The following is a 12,853-nucleotide window of genomic DNA, read 5'->3' on the forward strand; positions in this document are numbered from 1 at the left end:
ACAGTTGTTTTGCCTGAACACTTAAAACCAGTCATACCAGAACACATTACTGACCTCACAGTGCTTAACGCTCACAATGCCCGAGTTTTTATAGCTTTTTTTCTTCTGTCTTTTCTTTTCATTGATACACTCAAATTCAACCTGCATGAAAACAAACAAATCCAACCAAAGCACTATAAATATAACTTATGCAAAAAATTTTAAAATTCTTTATTCTAGGACTCATACTTTGGGCTGGTATTAAAAATACAACATATTTCACTACCAAGCAAAATTAAACCCTGCCTGCCCAAAAAAAGCAAGAAAAATAACCATTATCACAACAGTAATCTCTAACCCAAAAGCTTACAAATATGTTTGTTTAGACAACTGTATTTCAAACAGACAAATTTTGTATCATTTTCCCTTTGAGGATTCTGCTAACAACCTTCTTTTTGGTAAAGACATGGCGATTCAGGCAAAGCGTTACTGTTTCCAGTAGCTGTGGTAGTAACATACAAAATAAGAAGTAAATGCTTAAGCTTTCCAAATTCAATTGTTGAGGCTTCATCAACTAACCCAAAAGTTTAACCTCCAAGTGCAATCAGCAGCTAGCCAGGTTAAGCAGCTCCTGCCATCATACAGGCATGGCACAATGCAGCATGTCTGGTGTATAAATAGTCTGAGGAGGTATTACAGACACGCCTTCTGGCTCAGTGTCAGAAACTGGTTCCACTGCTTTGGTTTAAATTAATCTCAAATGAAAAAAATGCACCAACAAGGTCAGCACCTGAAAAGTCGACATGCTTCTTGTTTTACTTTCATTTTTTTTTGGAAATTTCACCACCAGCATCACTGCTATTTCATGAAAATTGTCTTTCAGGGACTTGTTTTTGTACTGTATCAGTTCGTTAGGTACTCACTAATAACAGCCACAAGATACATAACATTTACAATCTTTCAACTGCATTTCATAATCCTCCAACCAGAGCTCACTAACAGCATGCCTGGGTGAAAGATACACCTGGTGGTGGTGGTGGTGGTAGGTAAATAAAAAAGAATCAAAAATTCTCCACAAAATGAAAACCACCCATTCCCTTCAGTCACACAAGATCAGCTTTCTCAGCAACTGAGGATACAGTCACACCCATGCTCGCCTCAAACTTGAAAGTTATGCCTAATCTCCCACAGGTGCAGCCAATGTCAGAACTGTGGGAGTAACGAAAATAAAGTCAAATTCTAACGTGCACCAGGAATCTTTTACAGATGTTATCAAATTAATCAGATCATGCAGAATTAGAGATTAGTTCCTTTTAAAGGTAGAAGAAACCTGGAGCACATTATTTATGTTGTCTCTTATCTTTGCTTCATCCTACTGACACAGCAATAAGGTCCTTAGATCAGGCAGAACAACAGTTCTCACGAAAACAAATGTCTTAAAACATTTCTAAAACCAGCACAGGCAGATTACAACTTAAAATACCTTTCCTTTAAATTAAGAAGAGACGGCCACTATTACGCTACTAGGGGCGCGATGAATATAGATACTTAGACTCTGAAGAAGCCTTTATGCAACACAATGCTGCACAGGAACTCACAATCACAGCCCTTACAGAAAATATGTGCTTGAAAATGTGAACATACAAACTTGCTAGGTTTGTTTAATTTACAATACTACTCTACAACAAAAGTGCAAGTTTAAAAAAAAAAAACCAACAAAAAAACCCCATCTTGTCAAAGGTTTTGTAAAATCTTCATTAAAAAAAAGCAGAAAAAGTAATTTTATGAAATCCTCCTGCTCCCGATTTATTTTTCGCACTTTAATTACAACAATAAGAAGGACCACTGTCAGAATTGAAAGCTAAACTGGTACCATCTGGCTGCTGAAAATCTAGAAAAAATGAGAAAAACACCTAAGAGCTCCAACTGGGCAGCATATGAATTATCTGCACAGGGTACAAGTCCAAAATTCCTTACAAACAATATAAAACCTTGAGGCATTAAGCTGAACCATGCATAATTCAAAACAAATTCAGAAGGAGCTATCTAAAAGAAAAGCATGGTTGGGCACAAAGCAGCAATCAAAAAAACAACTATCATCACGCTTGACTTCACATTCAACAGCTCTGAAGAATTAAGTACAAACGCAACACTCAAGGTGTTAGAAAAGTACAAGCAGGTGCTCTTGTATATACATATCACACTATTATTAAAGTAGGAGCAGATCTGCAGGTTTTACAGAATTAAAGGAAAAGACGGTAAAATATTTTGGTAACATACTAGTCCACAAAATGAATACTTTTTATGTTACAGTTGCTACGCTAACTTTCTTCTTCTAAATGTAAACCTTGTCTAATGAAAGGTTTGCAAACTTACAGTTCATTAGAACTTAAATGGCAATTTCACTTTAAAGCCACCGAAGTAACACACTCACTTGCTTTTTTGTGCACTGGCATAAATGTTGAATTTTTTCATAGTCACTAAAGTCTGCATGAGAATCGGTAAGTGCCATACCTGAAATAAAGGACTGAGTAAAGCTTGGAAAAAATATTACAAGCTTTGGTCTTTTAACTGCAGTAAAATTTGTACTGCATTCTGCCTTTTAACACTCTCAATTTTCTGATTTCTGTATTTTTAGGATCTATAAAATTCATTTGTGCTGATGGTTGGTTATTTAGATATGTACTATTAAAAACTGTAACCAAGACACTAATGCTAGGAAAGTGGATGCATAATGTCAGTGCTGAGTCAGCGTCAACTACAGTAACATTGTTAAGGTGTAGCCTAACACAAGTTCAACATCTGCAAATCAAGTGGCAGAAGTTTTGCTCCAAAATGAGTGAAAAAGCCACACAGGCAGCTTAGGCGATGCAAGACTTACAGGTGAGGACCGAGTTGCTTCCTTCAGCTTTGACATTGTAGTTTGAAAACTTCCTATGAGATCATGAGACCCATCATTATCATAGTCATAGCACTCAACCTGAAATGAAGCATTATTCAGTGTTAGTAACAGAAATGGCTCTACAAAAGCAATAAACACTGCAATGACATTTCTAGTTCAGGCAAACCCAAAGATCCAAACCATTCCTTAATCTTTTGTATCACGGAGCTTTTCTCGCAGTGCAGTCTTAGAATTGCATCTAAAAACTAAGGATTAAGATTGGGTAAAAGCCAATATACCTGGTTTGAGATCAGATCTTCCACTGAAGTGAAGGAGAGACGAGAATACTACACAGCGTCAGGTCTCACATGAGCAAGCACATCAAGTATGTTGAACTATGTTTTGGGAGTGAGGGTGTATTGGGAAGCATAGGAAAACAACGCAGGGTTTTTTACTGTCATCAAGGATTAAGAGGCTTAGTTTTGCAGAGGTACTGAGGAAATTTAATTATCTTTGAGCATTCCTCTAAAAATTTAGTAATTCACTTATTCAGTGATCACAAGATTACAAGTTTAATTATCACTTTAATATTACTTTATTAATCTTCAATGTAAATAATTTTTAAGCGTATGAAGGTTTAGCCCTAAATCTAGAAATAAGAATTGATTGCTTTTATTATTTTTTTTATTTTTAAGATTAGCAAATTTAAACAGTCATTATGATTGACACCATGGATCTGAATATCAACTAGCATTAAACCAAGAACACAAGGAAAAAGGGATTTTCTAATCGGGGTCCTCAAACTATGGCCCACGGGCCAGATACAGCCCCCCCCAGGGTCCTCAATCCGGCCCCCGGTATTTACAGACCCCCCCACCGGGGGCTGGGGGGTGAAAACCAAGCAGCCGCAGATGACTGCCTGCCACTGCATCCACGTGCTGGCCCCCTGGTTAAAAAGTTTGAGGACCCCTGTCCTAAGTTTTACTATTCAATCAACTCCTCTTTTAACATCCCAACCCACCGAAGAAGGCAGCAGAAGCAAAAAATACCTTTTTTCCTCTTTGAAAACCTATCAGTTTGAGTGTGCATAATTTTACCACTGTTACTTTATTCCTACGGTGTCCTCAATTTTTGTTTTTTAAAAGCTCAGCTTCTGAATGTGACTCAACTGCCTTTCTAGAGAAAAAGCTGGGTATTCAGCTATAATAGCATATGCTAATTCCATCCACTTCTGATACTCTATTTCAGTTTAGCAACAGACATGCTAGCTAACTTAATCAAATCACAGAAAAAAATCAAAATAATATTGATAAATCAAATTTATAATAAAATAAAAATAATAAAAATATTAATAATTCCAAATATTCCTATTATTTGGAATCAAAACATAAACCTCAAGAAAACCTTTTCCGAATATATATGGCTTAAAGTAAACAGCTATTTTCATGTTTGTCTTTCCAGACTGAAATCTTGTACATTATATTTAAGAAACAATTTAGATATTTACTTGGCCACTTCATTTAGGAATAACAAAGTAAAACAAACAACTTCAACATACACTTGAGCTTCAGAGAGGAATCAGCTTTCTGAAAACAAACAGTAATGTTGAAGTACAAAATATGATGTGCAGATTGAAACTTCTACACTGTGCAGAACACGTCTCTATGTTGTGGTTTGCACTACCCCTACAACATTTGGAATGCACTGATAAATAAAATGCATGCACGTGCACTGAATAGCAACTTAAATCTCTTACAAGCAGCCACAGAATCAAGACTAATGTTCATGGCCAATGCTATGTAAATTGTTTTGAATGCCATAAATTAAGCCAATCAAATACTCAGCCAAGTGCTTCCGTACCTGAAATTTAAACTGAAGACATTTACTGAGCCAGGAGTTATGGTACCTGTTCACAGTTAGCACAGTTATTTCTTGTTCCTTTTAAAGGGATCAAAGTTTGTCTTGCTTGATATACTCGACCCATCTAAGCCAATTTTCAATACTTATTCCAGACAAGACAGAAATATTTGGTTTGTTCCACGTATGCTCTTCTGGACACACAACAGCACTAGGGAACCATGTAATAAAACTGCATATATGATTTCCCCAGCAGAACTAGGCATGCTTGCTCCAGATGAAAGGCTTGCATTTTCAACACAGGAAAAACTTCACTGACTGCAAACACGCTCACATGGAATAAAGCAACAAATCCGAAAGATAAAGAATCGACTTGGTTTGTGCATTGCTGGGGACACACAAACTAAGCCATTACATAGGTGAAAAGCCACTCATTATGGAAAAGTTGGTGGTTTTACTTACTATGACAAATAGCCCATTACGTATGCAATTATGTACGCATATGAAAGTGTTAAAAGTATTGTTTAATCCTTCAACATTCTAATACAACTCCATCTGCATATTAATGTTTGAAGTGACAGCTCCCAGATTTCTAAGTTAAGACATAATCCTACCGTCTGTCTGCAAGTCCGTAACAATGCCAAGTAAGATCTACTTCCTCTGGAAATAAATGTACAATTCTCAGGCAAGTTTCCAAAGAACCAACTTTATTAAAATGACGATAGAGATTAGAATAACTTCATTTTAACAGATATATTTCAGTCAACAGTCTATAGTTCTAATATGGCTGTTTAATGAAAGAGAGAAATGTATTTATAGTATATGGATATCTAAGAGCTGCCACAGCTACTCTGGGGAAAAGGGAAGCAGAAAGAAATGAAAAGGAAAAAAAACCACAGGAGCAGTAAGGGAAGCAGGTTCTGGGCTTGTAAAATTGTTCATTAGTCTGCTATATAATTATGTATTTAAATTTGTAGAGGTGCTTGTAACACCCAGATGCCTGTGGCTGTTAAACATTTGCCAGGGCTGCCTAAAGTTGTATGGCTAATACCTGTCACATGCTGATCATGCTCTCATTTTTCCTTCCGAGAAGAATGGCCAGTAGGGTGCTTTGTTTCATTTAGGCTTTCCTCGCCCCACCCCCCAAATGCTAAAATATCATGCTTCTAACATGTTCAAAATAGCTTATAAATGGCATTTTGATTGGTTGTTTAGCTTCAATCCCACCCCTAAAGGGAATTCCTGAAGAAAAGCATTCAGAAATTAAACATAATTTATTCAATATAAGATTTGAAGATAGAATGAGTTAAAGACCAGTTCTGGTAGAACTACCACTTCACAAGTTTGGTGGACTTTGACAGAAAGTTCAGTTTTATCCAAGGAGAAAAATTTGCTACATCTGGTATCCAGAAGATACACCTGGTCCACATCTGTTAGATAGCATGTTAAGTGTAATTAATTGTATCAGGTAGTATATTAAGATTTTCATTAGTGTTACCTGTTGCACAAGTAAAAGTATTACAAGATCCATAACATAGAACAAAGCATATTCAAGCCTTAACCACACATCTTTCACTATGCAGTATCTTAACACAACAAATATTGGCTGATGCAACACTAAAACTGTATGGTTCAAGTAAGTCACTGAATGGACATTTCAAAGCTCCTGGTTTCCCAGACTTTCAAAGACCAACTTCTATCAGATAATGTATCACAAATGTGAGACTTTTTTTCTTCCTAAAACATGCAGGTATCTCTGTGATTTTCAAATAAGAATAACAAATCTAACATTTTCAATCAAAACAAGGCAATAACTAGAACAACATATCTTCCATTTATTACATATTCAATTTTTTTAATGCATTAGTTCATGCATTTCATATACATTACCTTGATTGACTTATCCATGTCACTGTAACACAGAGAATTGAGAGAGATTTTAAAGGGCCTCCAAACAGGATTCAGGTTGTTTTTAATAACCTGTTAAAAAAAAAAAAAAAAAAAAAAAAAAAAAGCAAGCTAGTATAGTATGGTTTACAAGGGTGGAAAGTATTCATTGTAATGGGTCACAACTTCATGTCATGATTCTTGTAAGCAAAAGCAGTTGAATAACGCTGCTGTCAATCACCTCCTGCAATCCAAATCCTAACATACAGGATATAAGAAAACTAAACATTCTTAACGTGCAATACCGCTGTCCAAAAGAGATGGTATTTTTCAACTCCATATTTTTCTATATTTCACTGTGATCTACTCATTCAGCTACTACACCGCAAAAAAAGAAATGTATCTTTACAAAAATATCGATATTGTTTTTTTTAAATAAGCGCACACACATATATACATACACACAAACAAATATAGAAGTGTGACTTACCAAAAAAAAACACATGGAAAAAGATTACGTTGGAATTTCTGAATACATCAATGCTCTGGAGATTACAGTTCGCTCCAGCTTATATTTATTCTGAAATGCCACTTACAGGAATGTTCTCTCAAGAAGTTAATGGTATAGTAAAGCAGAAACATCGAATGAAGATAAAAGGTCTCTCAAGCTGAACATTAAGCAAGTGTTATTTCAGAATAATACTGAAGGATCTTCAGAATCTGTCAGCTAGAAAGTATCTGTAATATACCAAATACATCAAATGATGATCTTGCAAAGCACAAGAAACTACACACAACAAGCAATACTTAATAATACCTAATAATAGTATTGCTTATACTTCCAGCACTGTAGAAGTGCAGAGAAAGAAAGCTCTCTTTTGGAATAACAGCAACACAAAGAGGTTTTTTTAAATCTTTAACATAAAGAACTAATCCTCCAGCCAGTTCTAGGCTAGAACAGCAAATTTTGGATTCACTACTCAAATGTGTGAAAACCTCATGGAAAAGATACACTTTATGCAGAATCACCACCTCACGAGAGAAACTGTTTTTACAAATATGACACAAAAAGGACTGATACTTCTTCAAAATCCATGCTTAAAAATTGATATTGTCAGCACTTCAAATGCACACAGAACCTCAGTTGTGACTAGGGCCTAAGCTTCTACAGTGAGACATTTTGAACTTACTCCTACCCTGTCAGTTGCTGCCACTGGAACTCTGCACCTCCTCCTGGGTGGAAGGCTGCTGCTGCTTAAGCACGTTTTCCCTCACTCAGCATTATTCTTGGCTTGCCCTTGCTATGCAAGCATTCAGGATAGGTACTTTCATTAGTAAGCAGTACATCTAGGTGACACTGACATAAGAACAGCACTGTCACAGGAATGCCCAAGTCCCACTGACACAAATGTCCCTGTGGGACTATGCAGTACCTTTTCAAAACATCTGTTTTCTTCTAGATTGCAGAAGGTTTTTTAAAAAAAGAATCCTTTACAATAGGATGACATAAATCAGAATCGAGTAGGTAGACTTCCTGTTCTATCAGAAAAATCAGTGGAAGACCTGAGGTAATTTCTAACTGGTCTTCATGTCAATTACCAGACCATTCTCTTCTTTCCGTAAGGCACTGTACCTCTAGTGCTGTGACATACTGTAAATCAAATAACCTTAATGTCCAGGTTGTTGACCAAAAATATCCTACCTCTGTTCTGTGAACCATCACCCAGTTTCCATCTCCAGTCTGCTTGTGGAATTCCAGATAAGGATCTGACTTTCCAAAAAAGTCCTGTAATTAAAGAACATGTAATTATCCCAGAATAGCCCCTGGCATGAATTCCATTAAATGCTAGTTAAAACACACTTAGATTAACAAAAAGTAAACTAAATGTTCAAGGAACAAAAGCTTTAGATGAAGAAAAGCAAGTCTGATTATACTACCACCTGTGAAAGAGAGAAAGAAAATGGGGGCATGTCTGTCAATATCAGGTAAAAGTCCTGTAGTGTCCAAATACTGAATACCAGACAGTTCAAGTAGAAGAATACTTACACTAACAAGCACTATGATGCATAGTTAGGAAACTAAGGATTTCATTCAGTTCAAAAAGGTATCATTAAATCAACCAGGAAAAATAACAATATTATTAAGATTTTTAGTTTTGTTTTTAGAAGTTTTTCTAAATACAGTAATTTTAGTTAGCCCCAAAATATTTAACAGATTTTTACACTCCAAGGACACTCTCCCATTTATTTCAGAGCACTAACAGGTAATCATTTATACAGCTGTTCAAACAAATGTATATACTAAAACTCCTTTATCTTTATGATTAAATATAAAGATTTACATTTAAATGGAAGCATGCTGTTCCCAGACTATCCCTGCAATGCACCTGTCATACTTAGAAATACATTACACAATTTCAATAGTCAATGAAGTTACTCTGAAGCAATCTTTCTTTGATTTCTTTTTTAGTGTATGAAAATCTTAATGGATTTAATTATTTCAGCAAAAGTGAGAATGAACATTTCAGTATTTCCTGTTTTGACAAGATTCTGATTTTACTACTTTATCAAAGAAACAGCAATTATTTAAGTACCTTACTGTCCAGTTTCCTTGCTTCTACTTCCAACAGAACCACCCTGTTATCCTTCACTTCTTCTGCTGTAATCTAGATACGCAAACAAAATAAAATACTTATTTTGTATTCAGGAACTACATAGCTTTCTCGTATTCACAACACTCCTATGAGAGGTCCATTTAAAAAAAAATCATGTTTGCTCACAAATGAAACATTAAAAAAAATGGGGTGGGGGAAGGAGGAACGATTTTATTTGATACTGGGATTCAATGACGATGACACTGACAATTAGAGAGACTGCCCAAACAGCACATCGGATGCTCTAATTATTTTGATGGATGCTGAGACTTACAGATGCAGAAGGTGGGCTGCTCTCCTTTCGGATGACAAAGAAATATGAATGGAGGGGGGAAAAAAAATGCTTTAAGATACTTTTCACAGCACTGTAGATCAGACACACTGTGTTCAAACCACTAACTAAAAAAAAACACCACACAAAACGATTCAAGGATAAACACTGAAGAGATTTATTGTCTTGTCTTACCGTAATACTTCCTCTTCCAGCTGGTCTACCATTTTTAAGTACTAACGGTTTTGTTAGAGTCCTGCTAGAAACTATCTGCCAAGACAAAAATTGAGTGTCAAGTATTATTACTGCAATTTAATAGATTTTCAAAGGAATGAAATGAGATAGTAATCTTTTCATTTTAGAAATTTGTCCTTTATCATAAAGATGACTGCATTACATTTACTTCCCATGATGTCCTATAAATAAATAGGTAATACACTTCAAAATTTTAACATATTTATGCAGATGAACACATGCAGAGTTTCAGGAGCAGTATGAAATAAAATGTATTCTAGTAACATGATACGCACACACAAAGATAATACTTCAATTTCCAATCTCAAATTGTTCTTAAATTTTTCATACACACTATTCAAACACGTGCAAGCCACATTTCATAAATGGCTTCAGCAAACAGAATTATAAATACAACATTTGTCACACAAACAAACATTAGCCCCCCCTGCAGTGTTTCTAGTTGATTTTATTTTATCCTCTCCAGGCAATGCTTTCTTAGCATTAGTGTCTACTCATTATACTGGTCCTCCTTTACATTAAGAAGGAATGATTAATTCTAAATTGTGATGTACATAAAATAAAAATACTTTAGACACAGGGGAGGAAAAAACCTAAGAAGACTCTCCTGACAAGTGCCTTCAAAGGATCTATTAGAAAGAACAAGTTAAAAGAAGCTGCCTGATTATGACAGCACCAATAGCAGAATTTGACAGGGAAATGAGAGTGAAACCAACAGTAGACAGAACCAGAATCACTGCTTGCCTTAAGTGGAAAGCAAATTGCAAGGTCAGTATGGCCCTTGTGAACACTTTTATGTTGCTATACAGCAATTCTCTTTTTTTATGAAGCATAAAAATAATAATTTGAGTATTAAGAGTACATAAATAGCAATTACTACTTTGTGCTCATTGACAGCCCACTTACTTTCAGACAGCAAACTGGACAGACCATCCTACAGTACATTTCAGGGCATCATCTCAAGACCTTTTGCAAATAAAATGTATATACACTGAACTGAGGCTTGAAAAAACAAATGAAGGGAATCCTACTGTGGCAGTGTGTTTCCCCCCACCCATCACGACCTTTATTTCCATAATAATGTTCAAGTGATAACCATTAGTGGCAGTCATAATGACAGTCATAACATATGCACCTGGTCTCAAAGTGGATTCAAGAGAGACAAATAGCCCTTGGCTAATGTGTTGTTAATTGGAACAATGCACCCACCTAACCATAGTGCTACTAAAGGTTCAACTCAAGCCATGTTTGAAACTAAGTCTTGTAGGCAGTATGCAAATATGACTATCTTACTTTATAAATAGTGGACAGCCCAGGACCCGTTGAGCTCTCCTCTCCTGCACATCAGTGGGCTGCACACTGGGACCTCCCCTTGAGTAGGGACGCCCCTCAAGGTTACTCCTCAACGCTGAGAGATTTCTTGCCACAACGTGTTTTTGGTAAGCAATTAAGAGCATGCTGAACTTGAAATCTTAGATAAAGGACTGACTGTGCTGATTTAAAGGACTGATTGTGCTGATATAATCCTTGAGATATAAACTGCTGACTAAGTCTACGATTAAGTCTGGATCTAGCTGCACCTAAACTCCCCTCTGAGGAATTTAGAATGCAAGAGGGTCCTTTCTGAACCTCATGACTCAACGGGAGGGTCTCCACGTCAGTTTTGTCTGACCCTGTCCTTTATGCACTAAATACTCCAGCGTACCTTCCCACTGGATCCTGTGAAACCACTGTCACGCTTATTATCAAGCTTTGTTAAATCAGTATTTTATATCAATAAACATATTGCTGGTTCTCTCTTATGAGTGAAGTGTGTTACTTACTCCTTCTGTAACACCCATTCAACTTAAAAGCACTCCAACTACACCAGAATAAAGCGACAAATTTAAGGTAGAAGTGGTTAACGATTGATTTGCAGTAACTTCTGTTTTCTTAATTCTAAGGAAAATCATCTGCATACTTACTTGTCCCAGTGTACATTCAAATTCTCCTAAGAAATCATCATCATTCAGATCAAATGTTTTGTTATCGATGTCATATATTCCAAATTTAAGTTTCTGAACAAGCTCAAAATAGTAATCAATTAGGAATTTCTTGGCAAACTTTGGGTTCAATGAATTCTTAACTCTCTCTGTGCGATCAACCTGCAGTTAGAAAGATATCACTTTATCCAGATTTCACCAACAAAACAAGTACTCAAATCAAATAACACATTATTAAAGACTTTCAAAAGTTCTTCTTACTATAAAGCCGTATCTTCCTAGAAACCTTTCATCAAATATAAATAATCATATTACATTATAAAACCTACTTCTGTAAGTCAGAGATATTTGAGGACCTGTTTATCTTTGCTCCCTGTAAGGAGTATCTGTTCCTGTGTAGGGAAGACCAACATAAAGATGGTGTATTTTCAAATCCAGGATAAGACCCTAGTTTTAGAATAGTATGTTTATAAAAGCCCATTTAAGCACTTATAAGGCTTCTTCTGTTGGTTCACATATGGCTGGGGGAACAGTGCTAAAAACCAGACAGATGTTAAGTATTTGTTAGAAAATTATTATTAGTGTGCTGCCTGTACAACTATTACAGCCATAATCTAATGAAAATTATTCAGAGGTGCTGGTACACAATTAAAATACTTCAATGAAATCATATACCACTGTGTTTTAAAAGGTCCAACAAGTAAGACTTTTTATCAGATTTGTGAGAAGCATCGTGTTGTACCTCATACCACTGCTGGCCACTTGTGTTCTGGAGAAGCACACACAGTGGGTCTGACTTGGAACCAACATCTTTGTCCAAGAGATTGGTGCAGGCAATGGTCAGCTCCACCTTTGTCACACACTGTGCCGCCATTTGTTAAGCTAGAACCAGCAAAAGAAATCATTATTTTTAAAATCGACTAAAAAGCAAACAATGGGATTGTCACAATGCATGAATTCTCTGACGGACAGTTAGATTCCGTTAGCTTGTCAGGAGTGAGATTTGAGGAATTTGCAAAATCTGCAAATTTTAAGATTCATGATGTGCCAATATTACAGTATTCCTGTCATACTCTTGGCTTTGCCA

The 12,853-nt window shown here is 36.0% G+C and overlaps 1 protein-coding gene across 5 annotated transcripts in view; it reads right to left on the reverse strand.

Annotated features, from left to right (window-relative positions):
• Window positions 1-12,853, reverse strand: part of CPNE3 (copine 3) — a 34,299-nt gene that overhangs the window by 11,660 nt on the left and 9,786 nt on the right. For all 5 annotated transcript variants that reach the window (XM_055703576.1, XM_055703577.1, XM_055703578.1 and 2 more), the window contains 8 exons: window positions 12,509-12,648; window positions 11,749-11,928; window positions 9,725-9,799; window positions 9,199-9,270; window positions 8,307-8,390; window positions 6,608-6,697; window positions 2,861-2,959; window positions 55-141 (listed from right to left, as the gene is read on the reverse strand). In XM_055703576.1, the coding sequence (XP_055559551.1) occupies window positions 55-141; window positions 2,861-2,959; window positions 6,608-6,697; window positions 8,307-8,390; window positions 9,199-9,270; window positions 9,725-9,799; window positions 11,749-11,928; window positions 12,509-12,640 (819 nt within the window). In that variant the 5' untranslated portion in view covers window positions 12,641-12,648. The remainder of the gene's footprint in view (window positions 1-54; window positions 142-2,860; window positions 2,960-6,607; window positions 6,698-8,306; window positions 8,391-9,198; window positions 9,271-9,724; window positions 9,800-11,748; window positions 11,929-12,508; window positions 12,649-12,853) is intronic.

Source organism: Falco cherrug, chromosome 3 (assembly GCF_023634085.1).
Source record: "Falco cherrug isolate bFalChe1 chromosome 3, bFalChe1.pri, whole genome shotgun sequence".
Classification (NCBI taxonomy): domain Eukaryota; kingdom Metazoa; phylum Chordata; class Aves; order Falconiformes; family Falconidae; genus Falco; species Falco cherrug.